This window comes from Serinus canaria, chromosome 2, assembly GCF_022539315.1.
Source record: "Serinus canaria isolate serCan28SL12 chromosome 2, serCan2020, whole genome shotgun sequence".
In the NCBI taxonomy this organism is placed as follows: Eukaryota; Metazoa; Chordata; class Aves; order Passeriformes; family Fringillidae; genus Serinus; species Serinus canaria.
In genome coordinates, this window is record NC_066315.1 from 41,666,495 (window position 1) to 41,694,051 (window position 27,557).

Here is a 27,557-nt window from a genome sequence, read left to right on the forward strand (position 1 = left end):
CGTTCCCCGTGCCGGGCCGAGGGGAGCGCGGACGCAGCCATGTCGCACGGGGCGCGAGTGATCCGCACCGGGGTCAGCAGCGCGGCGCCCGCCGCCCCGCCGCCCGTCACCGTCGCCTCCTCCTCGGCGGGCTCGGACGCGGAGCTCATGGACGGCGGCTATTTCCGCTCCTGCGCCGGCATGCTGAAGGTGGCCCAGATGGTAAGGGGCGAGCGGGGCTGGGGCCGCTGCCGGGGCTCCTCTGGGGCCCTCGCAGCCCGCGGGAATCGCGCCCATCCCGGCCGGACGGCTCCCGGAGAGCCCGTCGGGCAGCGCTGGGGCCGCGGCTCCGCGCGGGTTTGGCCCCTCAGCTCTCGCAGCTCCCCGCGGGACGAAAAATCCACGTTCCTCTGGCAGAGGGTCTGTCGGAAGCTGCCTTTGCCTCTTCCTAATGCAGAAATTAGCTATTCTGACCCCTCGGACGTGTGCGAGCCCAAAGTAGTAGCACTGTTAACTTTTTGCCATTATCAGCGATAGCGCCGTGATGCGCGGGGACATCGTGCAGTGCAGCACCTCATTCCGTAGTGTGGGTAAGCTTTTAGGAGACAGCGATCTGGTAGAGGTGGGCATCACAGCTGAGGCTGCAGCTCCAGCTGGCTCCGTGCCCTGTCTGTCAGAGACCTCCAGCAGTGACCCAGTGGCACGGGCAGGGATGTGGGAGATGTATGGCTGAAATTCAAAAGCAGTCAATGGTGGAACGCTGCCAGGATTTGAGCTGATGCCTTAAGTGAGTGCATGAAATTCAGCTCCGTGCAGATGTGGAGAAAATTAACAGATGGATAAGCTCTTTCTCATTTTTATGGCCCATAATTATCTGTGGGGTGATTTGTCAGCTTAATTACAGTAGTGGCAGTGATAATGCCCAGGAAAGAGCATGAAAGACATCATGTACAGATATCTCCACACGTACTTTTTCACCCTGCAAAAACTTGTGCCTTGACAGAGTTTTATCCCGGAGTTGTTGCCTTCGTCTTTTGTAAGCTCCCAGTGCCTTCTTTACCCCGCCTGTATTTGTCCAGTCATTTTTCAAAAGTTGTGTAGATTATTAGCACCCAGATTTCTAAACTGACATTCGAAGTTAAGATTCATTTTGTTCTAAGTTACTGAGTACTAATACCAAATCTTCAGTTTTCTCTTTAAAGGCTGCCCAGTTTCTTCCAGTTTATTATTAGCTGTCAGCTGCTCTTAGAAATGACCCTCAGTAGCAGGAGATGAAGTTGACCATGACTGGTCATGCCTGCCTCTACCTGCTGAGCATCTGCCTGCGCTCTTGAGCCCTCGGAGCTGTCCCTCACTATGAATTCTGTGCAGCAGGAGCACAAAGAGTTGTAAGAGTTGTCTGCTGCTTTCTTCTGGCTTGGGTTCTTCCCAAACCGCTGGGTGGATCTTTCCCCTCACTGAGGAGAATCTTTGCAGGAGACAAGTGAGCATGTGTCTACATTGCAACTGAACCTGTAGCCCTAAAACAGTAGGCTTGTGCTCTGCTGATAACTTGAAAGTCTATTTGCTTTCACCACTGTGGAAAGAACAGTTCCTTTTATGGACTAGAAATAACTCATCCTCTCTGCCCTCGGTGCTGCTCTGGTGTCTCTACAGCTCTGAGGTGTGACTCCTAAGGCTGCCACAGCATGTGTATTGGTGCTGTAATGTCAGTTTCTGGTGTGAGTATTAAGTGGGTGCATTCTTTACATGCTTTACATATTTTCATGTGCTGCACGTAAATCTATCTAATTTTTATGTAATGCTTCACATACTTTGCATAAAGTCATATTTTATCAATGCCGTTCAATCTAAAATTCATTCAAATTTGAGCAAGTGGCTTTCTGTGGTGACTAACAGAAATTAAAATAATCTACATTATTTTTTCTCTGCACTCTTTCAGCTTCACCTTCTTATATTTTTGTGCTTTTCATCTTGCCTGTAAACATCAGTAGGAGTTACCTCAGGTATTCAAGGAACTTTGGGCAAATGAACTTCTTGCAATATCACATATCACAATAGCACCTTCTCAAGTAATTCCATAAGAAAACCAAATGTTTGTCCTGTAGAAATAACAATGATACATTGGTGCTAGATATACTCCTGCTCTCAATAAAATAGGGAGACCTAAATATTTTTGCAATTCTCTTTTATCTCTTCTCAGACTGTATTTATCCCCACAGCTCCATTTGTGTGAGCATTCAGTTCTCCTAGTACAAAATGTTGGCAGTAACTTTTTCTGGTAAAGATTTCTTCATGCTAAATCTGTAAGCATTCCTGCACTAGTGTAGGTGTGGTTGGTGGCTGTAGTCTTACTGAGAAGGGAACCCTTATGCTGGGAAAGGGAAAAGGCAAGGTCATTTGGGCTAGATATATATCACATTAAATTGTGTGCTGGGCCTCTGAGTGGTTGTGGTTGTGGCTGTGGAGAGGAAATGCTACAAGTTTTATTTTCTCTTTCTTCCTCAGTTCCCTTTACCAAGAAGTAGAGGATGTTACAGAGGGCAGGAAAGAAGCATTTCATCGTTTAGTGTAATGTTGAGGGCTGTTTGCTGTGCTTGCAAGATAAAAACCCCCAACGATTGTGTGTGTATGTGAGTGACATTAATCTAATATATGGCAACAACATGCTATGGAAATCACAGGAAGAAAATAGAAGATACTGCTAGAGCTGTTCTGCTGTAAAACAGAAGGACTAAACCTCAGGATTATTGAAGAGATTGTGCAGCCTGAATTGTTGCCAGTTTTGGGTGTCACCAGTGATTTCTCTTGAAATTCTGGGTGCTTTGGTGTCTGGCATAGAATGAAATTAAGAAAAAAAGGTGTTTCTTGCCTTTAAGCCTATGCAAGTTCCTTTACTTTTTTCACTTGAGAATTTCTTTAACCTTGCAGAATGATTATAGCTTTGAAAAGACAGTGTATTTTATGCATTGACTTCATGGCCTGGGGAATAGTCTATAAATATGTTGAAAATAAAATGGAGGAGAAAACATAGTTATGCAGACTTCTGTATGTTGTGTGGCAGTAAGACCATTTGAAAGCTGCTTTTCCATATGTGACTGTTATTAACCTTAGTTGGGGCTCTTTTCAAAATCCAGTCTGAACTGACATTCTGATCTTGACAGGAAATTGAAGAGTATTTCAACATCTAACTTGCTCCAGCTTGTTTAACTTGATGTTGTTCATGCAGATTTTGCTTTTTCTTTCCTTTCCTTCTCTTTTTTTTTTTTTTTTTTTTGGTATTTGCTGTTGTGCCAAGACCTCTTAGGGATATGTGGAGGATCCCGCTGTGGCCACCTTGGTTCTGTAGCAGCAGTGTACTAAGCAAATGTGTGAGTGGGTGTGTATCAGTGTGCACAATACACTTAGAGCAGAGAAACTGACTTGAATGACTCAAATTTTTGCCAGCTTGCCAAAATTGACACAGGTGACACTCTCCAGTATTCTGCATGAGCTGTGCTGGTTTGGTTGAGGCACACTTGCTTTGTGTTTGTTTCTTTTTCTTGAAAAAGAAATTCACAAAAGCAAGTGCTGCTTGCAATTATTTGAGAGCTACTCAGTCTTCTAACTTGATCTTCAGACTGAAACATCTTTCTGTCCAAGGAGGTGATTGCAGTAAAACATCTAATTCTGTGCTACTGCTGGCTTGTTTTATTGTAAGCCTTTGTAGGATCCTATGTTGCTTAGCTTGGCAAGTTCTCAAGGTGGGTTCTTGGGAGTTTTTTGAGGCATCCTGTGCCATTAGGGTCAGTGGTATAAATGTGCTTTTGTATTGTCACCAGGGTGGCTCGAGTGCCAGTGTTGATAGAGTGTAACAAGTCTTGTTCCACCGAATTTGTCCTGGAGCTCTCATTTGCTTTTTATATTTTTACAGCTGAAGTCTGGAGGATGCCACTGACGCTGTACTGGACGAGGTCCAGTGGTTTCAGCACAGCCCATGTTAGACAGGGGAGCCTGTGTAGGTGTCCCCCTCTCTTAGGCACTCGGTAGGAGTGATCGTGTCACCTGTGCAAAGTGCCTGCTGCAGAGCTGTGCAGGAGTGTGGCCATATAGGCTGAAGAGAGGAAAGAAGAGCTGAGAGCTCACATGGAGGAGAGCCATCATGGCACAGCACATGGTTGTGTAGGTCTTTAAGGCTTCTCAAACTGTGGTTGGACCACTCCTTTTCCCTGAGAGGTGCAGAGTGACCCGTGGCCACCTTTGCCTCTCTTTCAGCTCCCCCAGGTTGGGCCAAGCTAACTCTGCTCACAGCTCAGACTGGAGGCCTTTGTTCCCATAATGATTCCACTGTTGCTGTTACAGCTCTGACAGAGTAAGCACAGCCTCAGAACACAGGCTGCTTTAAGCTAAATCCAGTGCTGATTCTGTCAGCTCAATATGAGCCATCAGTTTCACAAGACAGAAAACACGAAAATCAAAATTACCTTCTCAAGGCTGAAGAAAAGATTTACAAGCAATTGTAATGTGAAAAAAGGATAAACTCAGTAAAAGCTGACTTAACAACGTCATTTTAACTTGTTAAAAATGCTAAAGCAATAGCTAAAGCTTTTCTACAGAGAATCTATTTAATTTCCAAAGTATGCCTTGACAAAAGCAATGACATACTTGACAAGTGAATGGCCAACAAGACAGTCTGTAATTCTGAGCAACTTTGAAGTGTGCTGAAACCTCTCCGGGTTATTTGTGTACTAACATATAGTTGCATAATAATATTCGAGAGAATATTCTTTCATCTAACACTGAAGGCTAGAGAATGCTGGTAGTTAGGTTGCTGTAGCCAAGTTCCATTTCTGAATGTGTTTCCAAATTTACTGGAAAGCTATATTCAGAAGAATTTAAAATATGAAAAGCAAGCCAAATCTGTTAGTGCAAGAAAACAATTCCTGATTAAAATCATTGATGCAAGAAAAAGAAATTCACAAAAGCAAGTGCTGCTTGGAATTATTTGAGAGCTACTCAGTCTTTTAACTTGATCTTGAGACTGAAACATCTCTCTGTCCAAGGAGGTGATTGAAGTAAAGCATCTAATTCTGTGCAGCAGTGTGTCAGTGACATGATTTTGCCTTCATTCTAATAAAGCTGTTCAGTCAGGAGAGAGGCATTCTGGTGATATGCAGAGGTGCTGAAATTGTAAACCTGTCTGTGAGTCCTGTACAGATTTTGCTTTCTGGGGGACTGTGGAAAATCACCCCAAAGATGTGCAAGATGAACTACTGGCTAAGCAATGAGACACATTTTCTGAGGCCAAGGTCAGAGCTGTTGTAGCTGCTCATCATTTTTGTTGTTCTGCTGGGAACTGCAGTAAAAGGACCTTGCTGGGCATGGTGAACAAAGAGAAAGAAAAAAATTATCTGAGTCTTAGATGGCTCCAAAGTAAGCTGGAGCACTCGAGTAAGGAATGTCCAAGCTTAGTAATTAAGCCCAGTAGGACTGGGAGGTGCTGCTATTTCCCCTCTGAGGACACAGAGCTGGCTGCCTCAGCCAGTGGTGTTTTTAACATGCTGCTGCTCTGGGTGGCCATCTTTTCTCTCCAGGTGTTTGCGTAACAGCTGGAAGCAAACACCGTGTTCTCTGCATATTAACCAGGGAGTGCTTGCTGGGAGGCTGACACACTTTTATTTGATGATGGGAAATTCCACAAGCAACACCATTTTAAGGAATTCTCCCCCTCTGTCTTGTCTCCATGCAGCTGTTCTCAGCTGCAGTGACCAGGTTACACAGTACCAGGGAACTAATGGAGCTTTACTTCAGCTCTCTGGTTTTCTTTTTCCATAAGTGTTTTTAGGGAGCTGTGCAGCCACAGAGGCTGCTGTGCGCAAGAGCAAGTGTCTGGCATGGAAGAGCAGGAAGTACATAATCTTGAAGAGGTTCCATGTGTTTCAAACCACAAGCTGAGAATGTAGTCCTTTTTCTCTTGGGCAGGGGAAGGTTTTGTACCATCTGTTTTACTTTCTATATGCCTCTTTCAGGGAAAAAAAAAAAAAAAAAGAAACTTGTAATTTTTCTGATGTCAAAACTGCTCTAGAAGGCTAAAAAAATCAACTCCAAGGCATTTATAGTCACTATTAAACACTAAGATATCTCTGCTCTGAATGTGTTAGTAAATGTTTTATTTTTTATTTATTAAAAGAGGCTTTCTAAAAGCTCAGAGTTGGAGCCATCTCTCATTGCTTTTTTGTTGCATCCATTTGGATTTGTTGCAATACGTTCATTAGCAGTCTTGTGTGCATGTAGAGGTGATTCTTTCTGCAGAGGTGATTGAACAGGGGTCAACAAATAACGTTTTCTGAAATAACAAAAAAAGGGAAATGAAGCATAGGAATTTACCACATCACCTGAGATGTGTTTAGTATGCCTGAAGGAGCAGAGTGAAGTATTGGCAGTGGTTTCTTAGCACATTTTTTCTATGGGAAGTTAAATTTTAAGGTGGTGTTTAAAAATCTTAGGTGACATGGTCTCTGTGGATAAGATGTGGTGAAAAATGTGGATTCTTACTGCTCTGCAAGTTCCTTTTAAGATGTGCAAGAGCAGTGTGTTTCCTGTCCTGACTTTGTTTGGGTTTGGTGTCCCTTTGAACATCCTCCTCTCCTGCCCCAGAGTGACAGAGCCCAGTGGATCCCTTGTTTACTAGTTGGGTCTCCATCTGCTCAGAGCCTGTACATGACAAAGAGCACCTTGCCAAGCATCCTCCACTGGGCTCCAGGACTGCAGGGGCTGGGACAATTTGTTGTGTCTCCCTGGGATCCAGTAGAAGCCATCAGTGAGAGAAGCACACCTGACCCTGAGGCTCTGGTACCTGCTCTGCCTTAGTGGGGCATTGTTCCCCAAAGGCAGACAGTGTTTCCTTCTGTGAGTAAGTGTTTCCTCCAGTGCCCTCCCTGGGGAGTCCCTCTGAGGTGTTCACTCAATCCTGAGTGAGCTGTCCCCTTTGTGCTGTTGTCATATCGTGTGTGCTGTGGCTTTGTCCTCCTATTTTGTGGTCATATGTAAAGTATACAGCAACCAGAAATTGCTATTTTCTGTACACAGAGCTCAGACTCTGAAGTTGCTGTGATTTCCCTTCACCCATCTGTAAGCTTCCTCTCCTTTGTGTAACTGAGATTCCTGAAGGGGTCATTGTGGCTGAAACAACTCCCTGGCCTGTGATGATGGTCATTTGATGAATGTAATGGCAAGGACAGATGTGCCTCACTGGTCAAAGCTAGGTGTCTGCAGCTTTCAAAGCCAAAACAAACCTGGCTGCTGTTCCTGCAACAATAGCAGCAGCTGCAATGCTCGGGGCTTCCTCTTCTGCTCACAGCTTCCCTTAAGGAAAATGGGAGTGTGATGATGACAAAACTGAGAAGCTGCTTCAGGGGGAATTTTCTTATAATATTTTTGGCAGTTTGTTGTTTTGTTTCTGTTTTTTAGGAGTACCACCAGTGAGTTCAAAACACAAGTGCTGACAGCTGGGCAAAAAGTATGCTGTTAACATGAGATGACCATCAGCAGCTGCAGAGCTGCAGACTGATTTGGCCTATTTTCCTTGAGTCTGTAATGGTGCTCTGCAAGAGCTCTTTTCTTTGTTTGGGAAAAGCACAGTCCCCACTTGCTGCTTCTCACCTGCTGGCTTGTTGAGCCTTTTGGCAATTGCTTGAGTATCCAACTTCCTAGCAGACACAGGAGCGCTGTCCCAGCCTGCTGGAGAGGCCTGTCAGTCTCCAGGAACTCACTGAAAGCTGCCAGCTGCAGCCGTGCTACGGGGGAATCTCATCAATTCTCATTTTTCCCCCTCTTTCATTGCCCTTCACTGCTCTGGCACCTTGCTAAGCATCGAGTATTCACACTTAGAGAAGATTGTTCTGTGGTGTGCAAGGACCCGCCCTGGTCCGGCAGCCAGGCTGTGATGATGCCAGTTCATCTGGGCTTTGTCTTGATGTTTTCAGGAACTCTCTCCAGTGTTTTCCTGATGAAAATCATGATATGCCAGCACAGCTAACAACATAAACTTGGTGATGAAAATGAGTCCTCCTCTTCTTCAAGGAGACCTCGCTCAAGGCTCTGTTTCCATGGCTTAGCAAAGCCCCTGCTGGAGATGATAGATAACAACTTTGTGACTGCTGTCTGTGCTGTCTGTGACTGCCAGATGTCAGTGTGGTGATCTCTGAGGCAGGGAGAGAGATGGCAGGTGTCAACTGAAGATCTGAATCAGTCAAGCACTAAATGCCTCAGACAGTGAGAAGGGGCTGCATCTCTAAGGGGGAGTGATGAGCAGATTGCTGGCTGAGGGTTGGCAGGCAGAGGCATGAGACATCACTGAGCCCTTCACATGGTATCCCTTGATCTCAGCAACAACTTCCAGCAAGATGAGATTGCTGTTTGTTTTTTCATGCATCTAATTTGATAGCTTAACTAGAATGATTGTTGCCCTGGGGTACTGGGTTTTGTGCTGTATGTTCCTATCTTAGTTTTAACTGGCTCTGTGCTGCTAGATACGTGTTGGATGTCCAGGAACATGCTGGAAACTTTGCTGCCTGTAAATATACACAATGTACCCTGGGCTTCTAGCAGCCAGGCTTGGTTGGCCAGCCAGTGTGGGCTCCTTCTGCGTAGGTGGTATTGCCATGCACAATTGGTGGATCCATTTTTAGACAGCCATGGAATTTATCTACAAGAGCTTTATAGCTCACAGGTATGGAATGAGCTCTTTCTATATTGGTACATCACTGGCAATATGGGACTTCACTTTGGGGCTTTTTAATGGGCAAGCATCACAAACAAGCCCAGCAATATATCTGAGAATGGTTCAGAGTGGTGGTCCCAGGGGTGCCTGGTTCCTGCAAGCAGTTTATCTTCCCATCCAGCTAGAAGGAGGTATGGCAGGTGGGGTGGGCAGTCTCCTGCAGTCCTTCTCCCTTTACACAAACCTGCTCACACTGTGGACTGTCTTCTCCTGTCCTTCTGTCTGACTTTCAGGTTTACCAGATGGACAGAATGGCTGACGTGGCTCCCCAGGGGAACCTAGATGTTGGAAGTGCTCGACTTGCTGAAGACAGAAGTATCAATCACAGCTTGCTGTGCAATTTTTGAATCTGGAGAGATTTGGTTATACTAATTCCCCTCATTTTTGGCTGCTATCACCAGATACTCCAGTTTCTCCTAGGGGATTTTGGAGATTCAAGTCTCTTATAATGTTTTTTACTTCCTGTAGTCTTTTGAGATGATTTAGAGATTCTCCCTACTATGCAAGATAGATGATCTTCCACAGTGGGGTGAGCCACAGCAGGAGCCACGTGCATATATGGTTTTTTGCAGCAATAAGGTTGCCTGCACTGAGAATTAATTCCCTATTAATAAATAAACAAGTTACAATGTACAGGGTTCTTCTGGCTTTGTCCACAGAAATATTTTCAGTTGTAGCAGGTGGCACTTCTTTGAAAGTTAGAGGGAAAAAGCAGCTGTGTTTCCCAGAGCTGGCACCTTGCTAGGGCATTTGCTGTATTAAAATTTCTGTTCCTGTCCTTTGCAGACTTGCTAGCAGTCAGCTGTGCCATTAATAGTGCTTTGCTTGGATTTTATGTGTTTGGGGAATTGTTTTTGACTTGCATTGTGACACTTGTGCAATGTTACTCAGTTGCTGCAATACTTTGAGGGTAATGTGTGCAGCTTTTACATAGATTGGAAAAACTTACTGATAGTGCTTTTACAGTTGTAATGTTTTAAATTTAAGTTGATTTTTAAACAGATTGGAGAGAAGAAGAAATAAAACTATGAGGTTGTCGTGGATAACAAGCTTTTCATTTTTTCACTAATTCACTGCCTGATGGGAATTTAGCAAATTGTTTGCCATGTAACTATGAAGTCCTAGGCTTCCAGTAAATAGCATGCAGGATTGTGTGGTGCCTTTCAGTGTGTGCAGGCAGCTGTGGGATTGAGGCAGGCAGCTAGTTCAGCTGGCAGGGGTGGGATTGAAGTCCTGCATGCCCTGTGATCAGACTTAATTGCAGCTTGTCATTACAAAGAATTGCCTTTTTAATCATCATGGCTAACACCCTGCATCAAGGGCTCTTTAATAATGTCCTTCATATGCTGGCTCTGGGATTACCCCACATCCTTTTCCACCACTGAGGCCTGGGCCTGAGCAGATAGATAACTTCTTATTAATAGATAGAGAACACCACTTGCTTGTACTTAGGATTGTCCTCTTATCTGTCTCGTAGAGGGTCTGAATAAGATTATTTTGCCTTTTCTCACCCTCCCACCATTTTTATCTGCAATAAATAGCCTGTGGATGGTGGTGCACGAGAGAAGTGACTTATCAGAGGCCAGGCAGCCTCCTTATTTTAGCAAAGCAGCCAGACAAGAAGGAAATCTGCCCAGACGCAGGGGCTGAGAGATGATTGTGCAACCAAAGACTCACTGCTTCACAGAACCATGCACTTGCAGGCAGCTGATTTCATCTGCCATTAATGAAGTTTCAAATGGACTGTGCCTTTTATCTTCTTTTTCTAGTAGGGGTTTACAGCTCACATTTCCAACGCTGCCCTGGAAGAAGGAAATCTCATTTACAGCAGCAGTCAACATTGCTGCTTAAATTAGCTGAACCAGTCTTGCCTGAGCTGCAGTTGTAACCTTGGTCTGTGCTTTGGTCATCTTTCTGATTTGGGAAGCTGTTAAAAAATTATTTTACTCCATCCAGATGTATGTACTTAATAATATGTGGGTGTTGCTTCGCTGTGTTGAGGTGTAACATTTGGAAATGTCCAGCTGTAATCAGTGACATTTCTCCAGGGCACAGTTGTCCTGATTGGCTCTCGTAGGGATGGAAAATTCCAGTTACTATCTTGGCTGGTGTCACAAGCTGGAAACGTTGACTTTTTTTCATTCAAATACAAAAAGCATGTAGCTCTTAAATAAAAAAAAAAAAAAATCTGTGATGAAACTGCATGAGTCAGTGCTGTCCCTTGCTCCAAATTTGCAGACACAGTTTCTGTGCAATTGCTTGCATTAAAACTTGGGTAAGTTTTAAGATAGTGAAAATCAAACAGGTTTTATCAATTTTATTAATAGGTCCTCCTCTTTTTAGATTCAGGAGGAGGGACATTAAAGCAGTACAAAGGCTCATCAGTCCTCCAGCAAGTGCAATGGATGAAAAAGAAAAACACTTTCAGGTAGTACCAATAGGAAACTGGTGAGCCAGAGCTGCTGCCTACAGTGTTTGAGCAGGTGTAGCACCATGCAGAATCCTGTCCCCTGACACTTTTCCCCTGAATGGTGCTAATTTTTGGTTAGCTAATTTCAATATGTGCCCTGTTGCAAGAGAGTGGGCAGGATAGTTAGGAAACATTAAAAGAGGGAATTGGGGTGCATTGTCATGTATAGAGGGAGATTTGGATGGGAAAGAATGAGAGACACAAAAGGAGAAGAAATAGGGAGTGTAATGGAGGGAGAGAAGAGGAAAGGGGAATATGGAGGAGGAAAAAAAAAGGAAACACCAGAGACAAAAAAATTTCTCTTCTTATGGGAGGATAAAGTAAGGGGAAAATTCAAGGAAAAAATGCTCTGCGAAACATGAGGATGTGGTTATACATTGCATGTCAAAGTAATTAAATTAAAAGATAACACAGAGCTGGGTGGATTATACATGAGAATGTGTATGCCCTGGTATTATGGTAAAACTTTGAGATAAGAGTTATAGTGTTCCTCTGTAACTGGGCACCTTGAGGCAATTTTGCTTCTTATTAATGTTATCTTTCCTCCTGCAGTTCAGTTGGCATTTCACATTTTATTTCCTTATAGAGAAAGAAAATTATTATCCAGAGCCTAAAGTTACATGGTCAGATAGCAGTTTCAGCCTGGCGATTCAGTACATCATCTTGGGATTTATAAAAACCATAGTCCGTGTCTTTCTGCAATGAAGTTTTTTAATATTGCTATTTGTACTACCACAGCAGCTAGATTTCCAGATAAGGGGTGGGCCACATGCAGTGAGTTAACCCCAGCCAGCAGCCAAACACCCAGCCAGCCTCTCACTCACTGCCCTCCCCTGCAGGATGGGGAGAAAATAGAAGGAAAGCAAAAAGACCCATGGATCCAGATAATGGCAATTTTATAAGGAAAGCAAAAGCTGCACACACAAGCAAAGCTGTAAATTCTTCCATTATTCTGTTCAAGGCCAGGCTGGATAGGTGGTCTAGTTGAAGATGCCTCTGCCCATGGCAGGAGGCTGGGAATAGATGGTCCTTAAAGTCTCTTCCAGCCCAAAACATCCTGTGAGTCTATGATTCTATACATAAGGGTTGCTTGGGAAGAGAAATGCCATAACCTAAAATATTCCCCCTGAAACCTGCTTGTCTTGAGCTTTTATCACTGAACACAACATCATATGGGCTGGAAAATCCCATTGCTCAGCTGGAGCCAGCTGGCAGTGCCAATGTCTTGCCCACTTGTGAGCGTGCTTTGGGATGAGGGGAGGGAGAAGCGAGGCAGGAAGCCTTGTTGCTGTGTCAGCCCAGTTCAGCAGGAAGCACTGACAGGTTATCAGCACGTTTTAACCACAGAAGCCCAGCCCCTGTGAGCTGCTGTGAAGGCAGCTGGTGGCACACCCACGCCAGGACATCCCCTCTGTGCAGGGGCTTGCAGAGCCACAGTGGGAAAGGGCAGCCTCCACTGGCAGAGTGGTGAAAGAGCTGCTGCACGGGGGTGACTGAGAGTGTGCAGTACTGAACAGTCAGGGATGGTCAAGAGGATGAGCAGTGAAGTAGTCCTAGCATTACAGGTCAGAAAACAGTTTATTTGCAATGCCTCGTGCATGGCGTGCTTTCAGAATCACTGCTCACAGTTGGTTTTAAGTAAATAAGTGACAGACAGGAAGTAAATACTGATTTCCATTTTGCAGTGAGCTAGGACTCATTTTTGTTCATCTTTGTGCTGAGCTAGCAACTCAAAGCAGCTCTCAGAAAGTGAACCTTTTCCTCCTCTTGCTTGTTGTGTGGCTTCCTCCTTGGATGATTTTCACACCTGCTTGTCTGTTACATCTGTTGATTGTCCATTTGGGCTTTTTGGAGAGGGGAGCAGGGAGGAAAAGGATATGGGTATTTGGTATGGCTTTGGGGGGTTTCATCTTGTCTGGTTTTGTTTCTTTGCTTGTTGGGGTATTTTTAGTGAGCATCTATTTTCATTCACTCTGTAAAGGAAAACAGTCATCTTGCCCAAGACATTTATTAGCAGTCCTCAAAAATTTCACCTTTATTTTAAATGTCTGAAGTGTTTTGAAGGTGCAAAACTTTAGCACAGTGCATGTGAAGTCTTTATTAGTCTTCATATTGTGACTGAAGGAGCTGAAGTGGTGAAATACTTGATTTACTGAAGTTCAGAAAGAAACAGGATTACAAAACTGGGATCAGGATTCAAGAGTCAGTGACTTACAATTTCTCCCTTGTTGTGTCAGTGTTTGCCTGTGGAAATGGGCCTCTTATCCTCAGAACATTAGGCTTTCCTTTAAGAGTAGGTTCTTGTCAGTTTTGGAGATCGTGTGGGATTTATGTTTGTGCAGGTAGCTGTGTCTGTGGAAAATTCAGTTCTGCCCAAATGTTACAGAAGAAGTAGGTATTGGCAATAAAGCCAGAGCTTTATTTATGACATCCATTATAGCAGGACAGTAGAAAAAGATCATACTAAGCACTTGCACAGATTGATTCCTGGGTTATAAAATTGTTCTGGGGTCAGATAAACTGCAGTCATCTACCACATGACCAGAAAATGCTTTGTGGTGCCAGCTGGCTTGTAGAGCAAAACAAGTCCTTTCCTTTGTTACCCCCGGGGCACTAGTGAAGAAAAGGGTACGTGTAATCTCTGGGCTGGTGGGCATGCACTCCTGCCTGCCCCTTCCTTGGAGCAGGGGGTTCTCTGTTAAGTTCTTTGAGCTTTCTGGCTTGGCCTGGGCTTTTCTCGCTGAGCTGGTGCGCTCCAGCACCGAGTGTTGGTGCAGGAGAGCCCAGCCCATGAGTCCTGAGGGGCAGGCAGCTCTTGGCAGTGGTACTGTGGCCTCTGTGGCCAGTGACAGGGCTGGGAGCCACAGGAGGACCCAGCCAGCAGAGAGCTGAGGGCTGTGTGTCTGCCTTGCTCTGGGTCTCAGCATCATGCCCAGCCCACTCCCGTGCGGACGCCGTGTTTGGAGCCAAGCTTCCTCTGTAACCTGGTTGCAGGACTGCAGCCACCCAAGAGTGAGCATGGGGAGTTAGAGGTGGAATTCAAATCATCTGAAATCAGGGGTACAACAGCATCTGGGCCTAATGCCCAGGGGGTTTTCTTCAGTATGCATTTGCCTTAGGATAATTGGAAGTTGGATCTTCCTTCTGTATATAATTTCTTCTTCATATGAAGGCATGATTCCTCTCCTTTCATTAAGAAGGTGTTGAATTTTCCTGCAGTTCAAGATTCATTTCCTTGAAGTCTTGATACACATTTTCTTTGGTTTTTACTGTGTAATAATGACCAGTGGACTCCAGATACTCATTCTTTGTGAGGGACAAGGAGAAACAAGGAGGAAACAGGCTGATTTTTAAAAAGAAGCAGCATTTCCAGCACTTCCAGAGGTATTTTATAGCACAGGGGAGGAGAATGTATCCTTCTTGTCCAGTCTTTCCCTATCTTCTCTAGCCTGAGAGATACAAGAGGAAAGTGTGCCATTCTGAACAGATTGATCTATGGGTAGGAAGGAAGATCCAGGGAATTACAGGTTGGTCAGCTTCACCTCAGTCCCCTGGGAGATGATGAAGAAAATCCTCTTAGAAAGCATTTCCAAACACATGAAGGACAAGAAGGTGATCAGGAGTAGTCAACATGGATGTTCAAAGGGGAAATGATGCTTGACCAGCCTTGCTGCTTTTTGTAATGAGGTGACTAGCTTGGTGGACAGGAGAACAGTGATGGATGTGGTTTACCTTGATCTTGGTAAAGTTCTAGCCTCCCATAGCATCCTCACAGACAAGCTGACAGGATATGAATTAAATAAGTGGGCAGTGAGGTGGATTTAAAAGTGAACAACCCAGCCCAGAGGGTTGTGATCAGTGGTACAGGGTCCAGTTGGAGGCCAGTCACTAGTGGTGTACCTCAGGGGTCCATACTGGGATCAGCACTGTTCCACATCTTCGTTAATGACCTGGATCAGAGGGTGATGCAGAGTGCACTCCTGGAAAGTTTGTAGGTGGTGAAAAACCTGGGAGGAGTGGCTGATGAGCCAGGGGGTTGTGCTGCCATAGAGAGAGAGATCTTGGCAGTCTGGAGACAGAGGAGTCTCATCAAGTTCCACACAGAGAAATGCCAAGTCCTGGATCTGGAGATGTTTGGCAGTGAGCCCCTGCACCAGTACAGGCTAGAGGTTGGAAAGCAGTTCTGCAGAGAAGACATTGTGATCTTGGGGGACAACATGATGACCATGAGCCAGCCACGTGCTTTTGTAGTGATGGTGACCAACAGCTTCCTGGGCTCCTTTAGAAAGAAGACCACATCAGGAAAGAAAGAATTGTGTTTCATTTTTTTGGTAGATCTGAGATAATTTCCAATCAGAATGGGATTTAGGCTTGGGAAGGTATTCAAGAGGCAGATTGTGAGGATGTGGTTACCTCATCTTCAGCTCCAAGTAGGGCAGAGAATGCAGGTTCTGTAAAAGTCTTGCAGGCTCTGTTATGTCTTTTCTGACTGCTAAGTGCTGACTGCCTTTAGCTCACGTTGCCCTGATTGCAAGATACTTCCTGATCTATACCAGTGTCCCTAAACATACTTCATGACTAATTTCAAATATCTGGTCCAAAGGAGCGTCAAGAAGTGGGTGTTCATTGAAGCTGATTGACTTCTATGAAACAGAATACTGGAACTTTACTGAAATCCAGAAATCCCTCCTCAGGGTTGATTAATGCATATGGTCTTTATTTAGTTCTCAGAAACCAGAAAGCACTTAAAGAATAGTACCTGCAATGTGTCCCTCACCCCTTTTGTAATGCAGGTCTTGAGCCCAGGTGTATATTGTGGAGCACACTGAAATCTTCTCATGAGACTGCCCATCACTTGACCTGTACCTGTGGGGTCACACTGGCTTGCTGGCTATGGGTTACATCTGTGTTGCTGTCATGACCTGTGAAGTGCTATATTGAAATGGAAATAGCAGTGCCCTGGATTTTTTTTTTTTTTTTTTTTTTTTTTTTGGTGCCTCCAGGTTTTATTTTCAGGGTGTATAAACCTGCTCCCCTGAGCACAGATGCATAAAGAACGCTCATAACATTTGATCACTTCAGTGCTTTGCCATTCATTTCTCTCTCTCTCTGTGCCACCAAATGACTTCTGAGATAGATGTTCAGCTGTATCCCAGACAGTTACATATTTATCACTTTATCACTCAGTTCTCTGGAAACCAGAATCCCAGGGGGAAAAAAGGTATAGTCATCACCTGGTATATCATGATAAACCAGTATCTGGTGAAGGAACTTCAATATTTGTCAGTTTCAAAGAACAAGTGATATTGTGTGGCTCTCTTACTTGTATTTGTTAGCATCCTTTTTTTAACAGGTGAGTTTTAAACTCTGACTGCATCAGTGTGGCAGATGGGGTGCAGCTTTATATAAAGCTGTTGAGAGTGTCCCCTTTGCACCTGTCCTGTGAAACAGAATCACATGCCTATGAACGGAGGACACTCTTTAGAAATCTCATGTTGCAAGATTTATGCCAAGAAAGTAAATCTTTGAAAGAAATATCTCTTGCCATGCAGTGGTTTCTTCCTGTCTGTGTGCTGAGGCACATCTAAATTCAAAGAAGGGAGATTTGGAGTTGTTTACTAATTGGATTTGGAGTTGTTTTAGTCATGAAGAACTGTTGAAATGCAAAGCATGTTTGTTCACATCCATGGTTCTACTCTTTCAGGAGCTGAGCAGATTCTGCATTGGTACCATGTATCTTCTTATTTCTGAGAGTTGTGACACCTCAGATGTACTTTCTGTCCTTGGATGACTCGCATTCTTTATGCTTCTCAATTTCTTTATACCTTTAACTGAAAAGAAAAATACTGCTGTGCTTCCATGAAATTGAAAGAACTGGGTCTAGCTTAAACTCAGGGTTTTTTCCACTGCTTTTTATTATTTGGGTGGTGGTTGTACTTCAAGAGTCCAGTCCTCCTCCTAATTCTTTGTACACTGTAAAAAACCTGCTAAAGTTAATTGTTCATGCATGAAATGAGCCAGTGGGCAGATTTAATATTTCTGTGAATTAACATTTCCTTCTTGATTTTTACAGTGTAATTGAACCTGGGAACTGGTTATTGTGAAGACACCTAAATAAGGGAAACTTCTTCTAGCCTTTGGTGGTTAGAGAATGTTGTCCTCATCCCACCTTTATCCAAGAGCAAGGCTCAGTGCTTGCTGTGACTTGTCGATTCTTCCTATAGAATAAAATTTCATTAAATTTAGTTTTAAATTATGGAAATAATAGCTTGTCTTGCATCACTTGGAGTGTGCTCCTAGCTTATGGGGTAATTTATCTCCTTCTGATTGTTCAAGTTAAGTTATTTTTATTATTATTTAAGTTGTTATTATTCAGTGGCTAAGTCAGATGACTCTGCTTAACTGACATTAAGATTCAGAGAGCAGGGCTCACTTACAGGGCCAATATCAGCTCCTTGGAGTGCCACAGTAAAAATAATGGAGCTGGACCGGGTCTGAGAACAGCTTAGCCCCTTGTGTGGGAAGGAATCCGGAGCACTGACTTTTTTCTCTGAAGCCACTGTTTTGAGGTGGTTCACAGTCAAGACATTGATGTGGCTGTGTGGATGGAGTTTGGTGAGGGTGGCAGGTCCTTGTGAAGTTTGTACATGGAGACCTTTTGGTTGCCCTTGTACACCTGTGTATTTAGCCTGTCCACTCAGAACTGAGCAGGTTCTCCTGGCTTACACTTAGGGAGAATTCAAGCTATGTTGTTTGGGCGTTGGCGTTGGGGTTTTTTCTCTTTTAATCTTAAGGAAATTGTTCTGATAATGAATGCAGTTGGTTAGGAGTTTGGAAGATGAGTGTGCAGGAAAGGACGGTGCAGTTTTGAAGTGCTGGCTTCCTCAGGTAGTTTTTTAATGTCTAGGAGAAACACTTAAAATGTGAATCATTACAGCTTCTGGCTGACTTTGGATGAACTAAAAATTACAGTGGCTGAAAGCATGCATTGATCGAGTCTGTAATAAAAAAATATTTTAGTATATTTTTGGTAGATTTATTTTGATCATCCAGCTTAGCCAGGCTGGTGGAAGCAGAAAGATTAGTAAAATAAACAAGTCACTTTAGATTAAAGAAAAAAAAGAAATAGCTTTTGTCCTTAGCAAGCCTACAGCTGAAAGAAGTTGTACAGAACTGCTTTATAATTTTATGTGGCAGTGTTAAGTTATAAAAGTTTTGGGGGTGAGGTAAATTAAATCAGTTCATGCAAATGCTTATATTTTTTACTCTGATACTGCCTTACAGTCCACTAATACTTCTGCTCTGTAGGTGGCAGATAAGGAAGAGTAAAACTGTTAGCTCAGGTCCCCTGATTGTGCATGTGAGAAATATCACTAAACAAAAGACATGTGTTCATGGACATGAACATTTTCACAACTTTCAGTGGACTTCTGAAAGTCTCTGGGCTTCACATGCTTCAGTCACTGGTGCAACTCCAGGCATCCAGTTTCATTTCTCTATTTGAGGCCCCTTCTGTTGTACATAGAGACATCTTCAAGTGGAGTTCTTCAGGTGGAAACTGCTGAAACTTCCTTCTGGCCACTGCCCCTTTCACCAGGGGGTCGCTTCAGCTCATTTATCAGCTAATTATAAAACTTTATTATCATGCTTGTTCCTTTGTCCTCCTTTTTGTTGGGACCATCCTATTTACATGAGATATTTGTCTTTTGTTTCTAAGTGCCATTTTGTTGTGCTTAAAATCATCTCCTCGACCCTCCAAGCACCAAAGTGAGCACCTTGAATGTTCCTTTTGTCTTCCAGATCTCGCTGCTGATTGGATTCATCAGCATCAATAATTCTCCATGGACAGATTACAGTGCCTACAGCTTCTTTCAGATTGTCACCATGTGCGACCTGGTGATGATTCTGTTCTTCTACATCATGCACATTTTCAGAGTCTACAGGAAGCTGACTTGTGTTAGCTGGCCGCTCGCGGTAAGCCTTGGATCCTCTCCTCTCCTGGGGGTTGATGGGGCTTTCTCAGCCCATTCCCTTGTGCTGTCTCACTCAAGATAGGCTGTCTTTCACTCAGTTCTTTTTTGCCTTGTATGCAAATCCTTTTGTTGCTTGCATTCAGCTCAGCAGATTTTAAATGTAAGATTTTCGGCTGATTTGGATTTGATTCTGCCCTCCTTTACACAGACATAAATCTAGATTTACTGTATGGAAGGCAATAATTTTACTAAGAGACAATGGAAAGGAAGCAACTGATCATCAAGCCTTCAGCAGATGGGTCCTAGCTCAGGTCATTTATGGCAGCTCAGGGATTGCTAAAGTACCAAATCATGGTGTTAGAATTCGTGTACTACATCCTGTTCCAAAATACAGCCTGTGAGTGCTATTTAAATCAAATGTGCCTCTTTTTGGTATGGTTTTAGATAACTTAAACAACAGCAAAAAATAGTAGCCTCGGCCTGATTGCCACAGCCTGGCCATTCCTGGGATATCCTGCAGGATTTTCCTGCCTCATTCCCACATTTCCCATACACATCCATCTCTCATATCCTAGTAGAGAACCCACAGGCAGCACCAAAAATGTGAGACCTGAACTTCCTCAGTAACTCTGGCTCAGGTCAGCTAACAAGAGTTCTGCATCCTAGTGTGGGATGGATTTTAACAACCTCTTAGAACATGCCTCCCTTACATATGTTAGTTCCACTGAAGAAGGACCAAAGGAGTGGGGAAAGCCAACTGGAGAGGAATTTTTAAACCCAGGAAGTGGTTGAGTGTTGGTTAATGGAAGCTATGTAAGTAATTTACAGATCTAAGATAACAGTTTGTCCATCCATCCACTTATAACCGGAGAGAAAAATTTATTTTTCTTTTTCTTTTTAGCTGAAGAATATGGTTAGACTTTTTTTTTCAAATGTGTGCCACCACTATCTGTTTCTAAAAGTACTTATTTATCTAGAGATAGTACAGATGCAGGGATTGAAATAAAGGAGTAAAGTAAGCTAATAAATGACAGTTTTGCAGACCAGCATTTAATGTGTGCATTGCTGTAACAGCACTGTGCTATTTTTGCCTCTGCATGGGCTGCTTCTAGGGTTTTTTTGGTTGTGTGTTTAATTATTCCTCAATGTTCCAGAGTTTAAGGCACTGAAGTTTGTGGCTGCTGAGCTTCAGAAAGCTTTATAGGATGTGATGCTTGAGCGTTGCTGCTCTGTTACAAAACAAACAACCTCATTTTCAGTCACATTTAAGTATCTTTAGAACAGAAGAGGAAGACGTGAGAGAGTCTGGAAAACTACAGCTAGCATTTGGATGAGTTTCCTGGCAGGATCTTTACATTGCAATCAGGGGTGTGATTTGCAGTCAGTAAAGCTGAAGTGGTTCAAGAGGTTTTTCATTGCTGACACCTTTTAAAGCTTGGAAGTATTTCTCCAGAGGGGCACTCTGCCGGCCCTGCCGGGGCTTGGTTCTCCACTTAATGTGGCCTTTGATGACTCTGTTGCAGCTTTGCCCATCCCTTGGATTCCTCTAAAGCAGGTGCCTGTGTACACGGCTTTATTTGATGTCTCCAAGGAGGCAGTGGCATGTCCCATTTGCTGCTGCGTCATGGGCTAGTCAGAGAAGCCTCCTTGTGCATATAATTTATTCTGGCAAGCGCATGGGTTGAGATTTTGATTACCCGAAACAAGTTTACAAATTAGGAAAGTAACTTGTGGTCTCAGAGCCTACTTTGCTGGAAAAATCCTCCTCAGCTCTTTTTAACACCTGAGCAGAGTGAAACTGGTGTGGTAGACTGTTCATCTTCTGGGCTTTCCTTGGGAAAATTTCCTTTTGGGACTACATTCTGTCTTCTGGTTTGAGACAGAATCTCTCCTCTCCTCTCCTTTGTATTTGCCTGGCTCATGCTGGCAGTGCAATGCAGATAAAGGAAGCAGATATCCACCTGCCCCACCCCACCCCACTATGCACAAGAAACAACCCATATTCAGTGTCCAAACACCTGTACTGGTTGTCATAAGCTTTGTGGAGATTCAAAATCTAAAGCCACAGACACCCTGTGCTTGTAACAAGGTAAAATTGACTCCTGGACTGATACTTATCATATCAGAGAAGAATTTAAATGTGGTGCCTTGGTCCTCTCTCAGAAAACCCCATGGCATCACGTTTTATTGCAGCTGTGCTTTTTGATCCTTCCCTCCCTTCCCTATGGTTTCCAGTCTCAGTTGATGTAAGTTTTTTGTAAATGCAGCAGTAGATCCAGTGCTTGCTTCCTGAGATTATCAGAAGTAGGAGCATTTGGTTTCCCACTTATGCCATTTCCTATAGTCTAGAGAAATATGTCCTTTAGGCTCCTTCTTTCCTCCAGAACCATCTCTTTAGGTAAGGTGCATACTTGATGCACTGAGGTAATATACTGTGCTGAATTGAAAGGATTGCATCCATACCCAGTAAATAAATCCTATTCCAGTAACATTAGTAGACCCAAACTGTTCTTTTTTGAACAGAAACTGAGGTTTGGTATAAAATCCACTCACAAGGTGAGTTGCTGGGTTTGGGGTTTTGGTTTTTTGCTTTTTTTTTCTTTTTTTCCCCCCTTTTTGACTATTTTTCCCTTTTTTTCCCGTTTTGTCCTCTGGGTTTGAGGGTTTGAGTCATCTCTGCCAACTTACTTTCTTTCTGAGACATATCAAAATGCTTTGCAGATATGTTTCCCTTCTGATGCATGCTGTGCTTGTCTTTTCAGGAGTTTCTTCATTACTTAATTGGTACAATTCTGCTTCTCATTGGATCGATTGTAGCAGCAGCCAAGAGTTACAATATAACTGGACTTGTGGCTGGAGCGGTAAGACTGTGTTTATTAGGCTTGACACTTTTAAAATTGCAATATATATTAAGTAGGCCATTGGAAATCTATCACTTGTACCTCTGTTTTCTTACAGACTTGCCTGAGCTGTGTCTTGGTTGGGTGAACAACCTTCTAGCTCATTTCAGTGAATGTTCTGTGACACAGTGCCAACAAAAATATTTTGTTGTCAGATGCTGGACTCACCACTAAAGTTGGTATTTGTCCTGCCAGAGCATTGAAACCAAAGGCTTCTGCTTTAACTCACAGGAACTAATGTGTTTAGGTGGAGAATTAAGACAATTAACTTTTGACAAAAGACTGTTGTAGCAGCTGGAAATTACCTAAAGGATTTCATTCCACTTTCCAGCTTTCAACGCTTCCTGCTCCCAAACAGAGCCCTGTTCAAGATAATTTCTCCTGAGCTAAAACCCACTGAGACTCTGAGCTGACTTCTGGCAGGTGCTCTCTGCTTCTCTTGGCTGGAAGGCTTTACAGAGAGAGGCATGACTTCCAAGTGTGGGTGACAGTATTTTCACAGCAGCAGGACCTGAAATACAACTCCTCCAGAATAAAGAATTACTTTCAGAAACTTAGTCCTGACGGTGCAAACAGACCAGGAGACCTACCTGACTTGTTTATTTGGCAGACAGCAGGGAAAGACTTGTTTGAATGGGGCAGTAAAAGAGCAGTAATCAGAGGTGCTAGAAACAGTCTTTTCTTTGTTGCAGAATCCTAGTGAGAAGTTTAGAACTTGGCATTCCATGCTGCTGTCCAGCTTTTTCTCCCTCCTTGTACATGACTCTCAGTCTGTCTTTCAGTTTTGACAAGACATAAGCTGCTATTATACTACAGAAACTTCTGGGTTTTTTAGTCTTTTGTCAAAATGGAGTAAAAAAACCCAGTATTTTTTGGGTCTGTTAATCCCATAAAATGTGTAGCTGAATATACAAAAGTGTCCATACATGCATGGAATATGTGTCATCTAATGCTCCATAAGTATTTGTGGTTTGTTTGTTTTCTCATCCAGACTTTCGGGTTCCTGGCTACAATACTTTGTGTTATAAGCATGTGGTCATCCTACAAGGTTTCGTGCATCACACAGTCAACAAGTAAGTATCATGCTTAGTAACTGCCTGAATGCTTCCCAAAATGAATATTTATATTGTCTGGCACAGGGCTGTGTCTACCTGGGAGAATCTATTAATGCCCTGGTTGCTGTGACTCAGAATTACTCAAAAAGCAATAATTCCAAGTTTTCTATCGCCACAAATGTTGTCACAGCTACTGACAGCTGTTAGGAAATAACTACAAGAGCAAAATAACTTGCTTCTAGCAAATAGTGAACATAGCAATGCTTTCTTTTCTCCTTTCCCCACCCCTTATTTGTTGCTTAATAAATTGGATTAATTTGTTTGTGGCAACACAAGTGACACTTGTCTTCCTTTTCAAAGATGCATCTGTGTGACTCCGTCATCTGTGCAAGACGTCTGCCTTACAAAACAGGATACCAAAGAGGAGTGTCCACTACTGAGGAGAGAGACATGGGTATTTTGTTACCAAAGCTGGTAGCTTTGGAAGATCTACTTGAATTCCTATGCAAAACAATGTTGTGAACCAAAGGTTTTTTGCTCCCCCCCACCCAAAGAAGTTTATAATGGAGAATCTGCTTATTTCAGAGAAAGACAACTTCTAACTCTCAAACTGGGCTGGCATTTCCAGCTATTTGCAATAAGTGTTATTTAAAACTCATTTGGACAGTCATTTTGTTCTCCTTTCAGAGGGATGGAAAAATTCCTTCTGATTTCCTCCATCTGTTTACACAAGGGAAATCCTGCAAATTCCTACCTGATTCTTAACTTCCAAGGATTATACGTTTTACAAATGAACAGTTACAAACTAATTTGTGCCTGGATAAGGTGACCCAAGCCTTTGTTACCTCTTCCTATCAGAACTGTGGACTTTTTCTAACATCAGCTCAGCCAGCATCGAAAATTATGAACTGCAGCTTGAAAACATCATTGCAAGCACTTCCTCCTAACCCCAACAGTACACAATGAAATCAGGGATTTTCTCCATGAATTTTTAGCAATGATTATTCTTTTAAAATTCCCTTGCCAAATACAGGAAAATACATACCCAAGAACATACATTTAATATTTTATGGGGTCTTTTTTCTCTTTTTGATAGTAAGACCATTCTTTAGAAAATTTCTATGCATTTGCTATAAATTATTGGCTTTGTAATCTAACAGTGTTTATGGAAAGCCCATTGTGAATGGAGCAATGTGCTTCTTTCTCTCTCTTACATGTGGTATTGTCACTTCCTCTGCCCCAGCTGGAATCTGTGCTCCTGGGGACTCTGCCCAGAGCCTGGACAGACAGAACAGTTCAGATTTGTCCAACCTGGTATCTTAATAAAATTCTAAGTAACTTCAGTGCTGAGATAATGCCTTCTTGGCACCTTTGTCTTTTCTTTTGCAATCCATCTCTGGTGAGCTGGGAGTTCTTTGCAGGAGAAAAGGAAGCATGGGCCTCTCTTCCTCTTTGGTGCTTCTCCTATCATGTCTAGCTGTGAAGTAGAACTTGGTTTATTCTGTCAGGATAACTGCATGATGGTGCAGCAGAAGTTGGGTTTATACAGTTTACCAGGGACAGTCTGAAGAAAAAAAAGTATTTTCTGGCCTCCTATATATTTTTCTATTTGTCTGAAATTCTGGCTCAATAATGCTAAGTAATTTAATGGTTGTCTCACAAAATTCTTTTTGTGCCTTATGGCAGGTCAACATATATTGCTATTTGTTGCCACCTTTTTTTTCTCCCATCCTAATATATGTATCTTTACTTGTAATTTATTTTTAATTATGACAACAGAAAATTGGCCAGCTGCTAAAATGTCAAAAATTTTGAGTAAGTAAATGAAAATAGATAACTTGAAGAGGTAAGAATCCCCCTCCTCATGGTGCACAGTTTCTGTATTTCTTTTTGCTATTCCTTTTCAAAAGTATCATATTTAGAGCAACACAGAAACAATTTGAAAGCACAAAATTCTTTTTTTAGTGGATGAAGGTACATACATTCACTCCAAGATAAAGCGCTTCAATATTAATACAGAGGATTATTCAAATAAACCATATAACAGGCAGGTATATTGTTACTAATTTTATATTGGCTATTATTTTTCTACAGTGTTCAACTTCTGCCCCCTGCCTTCAGATGATGTGCTTTATGTTTAGCCAGGAATGAGCCATTTTTTCTTTTGACAACCAGAATTGAGCATAGCTCAAAGGCTCTCTGGCTAGAGAGAACAGACATTCTTCTCAGCTGGGAATCCATTGTCAGCAGTGTCAGTGATAGCTCAGCCTTCCTTGTGCTGCCAGCACAGGACCAGTCAAATGGCCTTATGTGACAAGAGACTTCATCCTGGGCACTTTGAGTGAAAATACCTGCAGAAGAAGGTACTCTCACACACACACACAGACACATACATACACACACACACATATATGTGTGTCTAATTTTTTGCAGCAGGGGTGCTTGATCACCAGTCCTCCTGCCAAGATTGACTTACCAGTTTTTGGAAAGCAGCACTCCAGCTTTAATTTGGACTGATATGACAGATGTTTAAGGATACAACCTCTCCTGCTCCCCTAGAAGAAAAAGGCTGTGTTATTTCTCCTTCACCTCCTGAGGTGTCACCTCAGTAGGAACCTTCCCATGTTAAGCCCCCTTGGCAGTGCTGTGGCGAGCAGTGTCCTGCTGCAAACAGTGTGAATGCAGCTGAGACCTCAGCACCACAGTGGCACTGGGGAGAAGCACCTGCTAAGGACTGGGGCTGGAGCCTGAGCTTGCTCTGCAGAAAAGGCTGTTTCCACTTTCTCCTGGAACCATGCCCCCTCTCCTGGCACAATAGTGGCATTTTTTTTTACTGCCTCTCACATCACTCTTGTCAGTTGTCACCATATGGAGGGAAAAAAAGTCAAGGGGAATTTCGTGCAGTCTAACAACCAAAGAATTTCTGAACTATGTTCTGTGATCATCCAAAGAATTTGTTTTGCTGTAAGTGCACGTGCTTATACTGGATCAAGAGATGTAAGTTACCAGTTCCCTTTGGTTTTTGTGCCTACTGACAGGGCTAAAATATTCCTGCAGCTTTGGCTGTTGTGAGAGTGCTGGGTCCATAGACCCACCAGATGCTCCTAATCAGGATGCTCTCAGGCTGGAAGACTGACATCTCTGCTGCCAAAGTTTCCTTGCTTTCCCCAAATCCTCCTTGTGAAGCATGTCTACCAAGAAAAGCACAGATTTCCTGTTATCACCAGCTCCATCGGGGGTTGTTGAATGACAGCTCCGTCTGGCAGGGAATTCAACACCTCTCTGCTGTACTTCTGCCAGCAAAAGTGTTTTAAGTCTCCTTCAGTGTCAACCTGGTTCTGAAAGCTCCATCTGTCTGCAACTTTGTCAAATATGGGATTCCAGCTGTTTTAGAAATAAACTCTGTTAGCTGTCTGGGTGATGTGGAGAATCAGACTGTTGTCCTGGTCATTTTTTTCCTTCCTCTACCACAGCAGTGGCTTTCTCTCAGGGGAGTATCAGAATACATCCTGTAACTGGAGGAAAATAGGTAAGAGCCACAGAAAAACCTGCTGTTGTGTTTGGATGTGCTCCTACTATCCCACCCAAAAGTTGTCCATCCTCTTCAGCTCCAAGATGAGTGTAGTTTATCCTTTGAGCTAACAAAGAGATTCAGTTTTTACTGAAAAATTAAAGTGTAAATGTTGGGAGAAGAAAATTGGTAGTACAAACTGTTTCACACTGTGGAAAAACCAAAACCTCATGTTTGAGCTCTAGGGACTTGAGATAAGCTAGAGAGTGAATGGTGCTTTTGTCAGGTAGAAACCGGGAAAATGAGAAGGGGAAATGAAACTTTCAAAAAAGAGGAAGAGTGGCTTTGAAAAGCTTGAGGACCACAGTGCTAGATGAAGACACTGCAGGTTATGTGACCTGCATAACTTGCACACCTTTTCTGTTGCTGAGAATTGGTTGCACTGTTTGGAAACAGTTCACTATGTGGGGTTTAAAGGGGGTAGCAGGACACCAGGATAATGATAACTTGTAAGGAAGTGTATGTGTGCTGGTGGGGTGTTGAATGATGCTCCATGAAGAAGACTAGGAACTTTCTAGGACAAAAAGGAGCAGGAGAGAAGGAAGAACAGGTGCAAACATCCATAGAAAGCTTATGGGGGAGAACTAATGTGAGTGTCTTGTGCACTAACAGAAGTGGTGGCAGATATGAACAGTTTCTGTGCTGGTTATCAAGGGCCAGATCTGCCTGGAGTGACAGAGAAGTCTCTACTTGCCTGTACTTTATACCCTGGGATTTTCCTGTTCTGCTAAAGCTGTGGGGGGATGCACGAGACCTGACCACAGGCTGTGGAATGTGGCATCAAGTTGCCATTTGCTCTGCCCTGTTTAACTTACAATTGCTGTGGGCTCCCCTGTGCTTAGAGACAG

General features: G+C 43.2%; 1 protein-coding gene across 1 annotated transcript; it reads left to right on the plus strand.

Annotated features, from left to right (window-relative positions):
* CMTM7 (CKLF like MARVEL transmembrane domain containing 7) lies at positions 1-26,571 on the plus strand. The gene is made up of 5 exons (XM_018909625.3): positions 1-201; positions 19,011-19,184; positions 21,946-22,044; positions 23,075-23,156; positions 23,499-26,571. Exons 1-5 carry the CDS (start codon positions 40-42, stop codon positions 23,510-23,512), a joined length of 531 nt encoding a protein of 176 aa, XP_018765170.2. The 5' UTR covers positions 1-39; the 3' UTR covers positions 23,513-26,571.
* Positions 26,572-27,557: the final 986 nt, after the last annotated feature.

Bases quoted from the DNA above. Each gene is read 5' to 3' on its own strand.
- CMTM7 (XM_018909625.3), top strand. From the start codon at position 40: ATGTCGCACGGGGCGCGAGTGATCCGCACCGGGGTCAGCAGCGCGGCG. The intron at 202-19,010 runs GTAAGGGGCGAG...TTTGTCTTCCAG, and splicing joins TGCTGAAGGTGGCCCAGATG to ATCTCGCTGCTGATTGGATT. The intron at 19,185-21,945 runs GTAAGCCTTGGA...TTGTCTTTTCAG, and splicing joins GTGTTAGCTGGCCGCTCGCG to GAGTTTCTTCATTACTTAAT.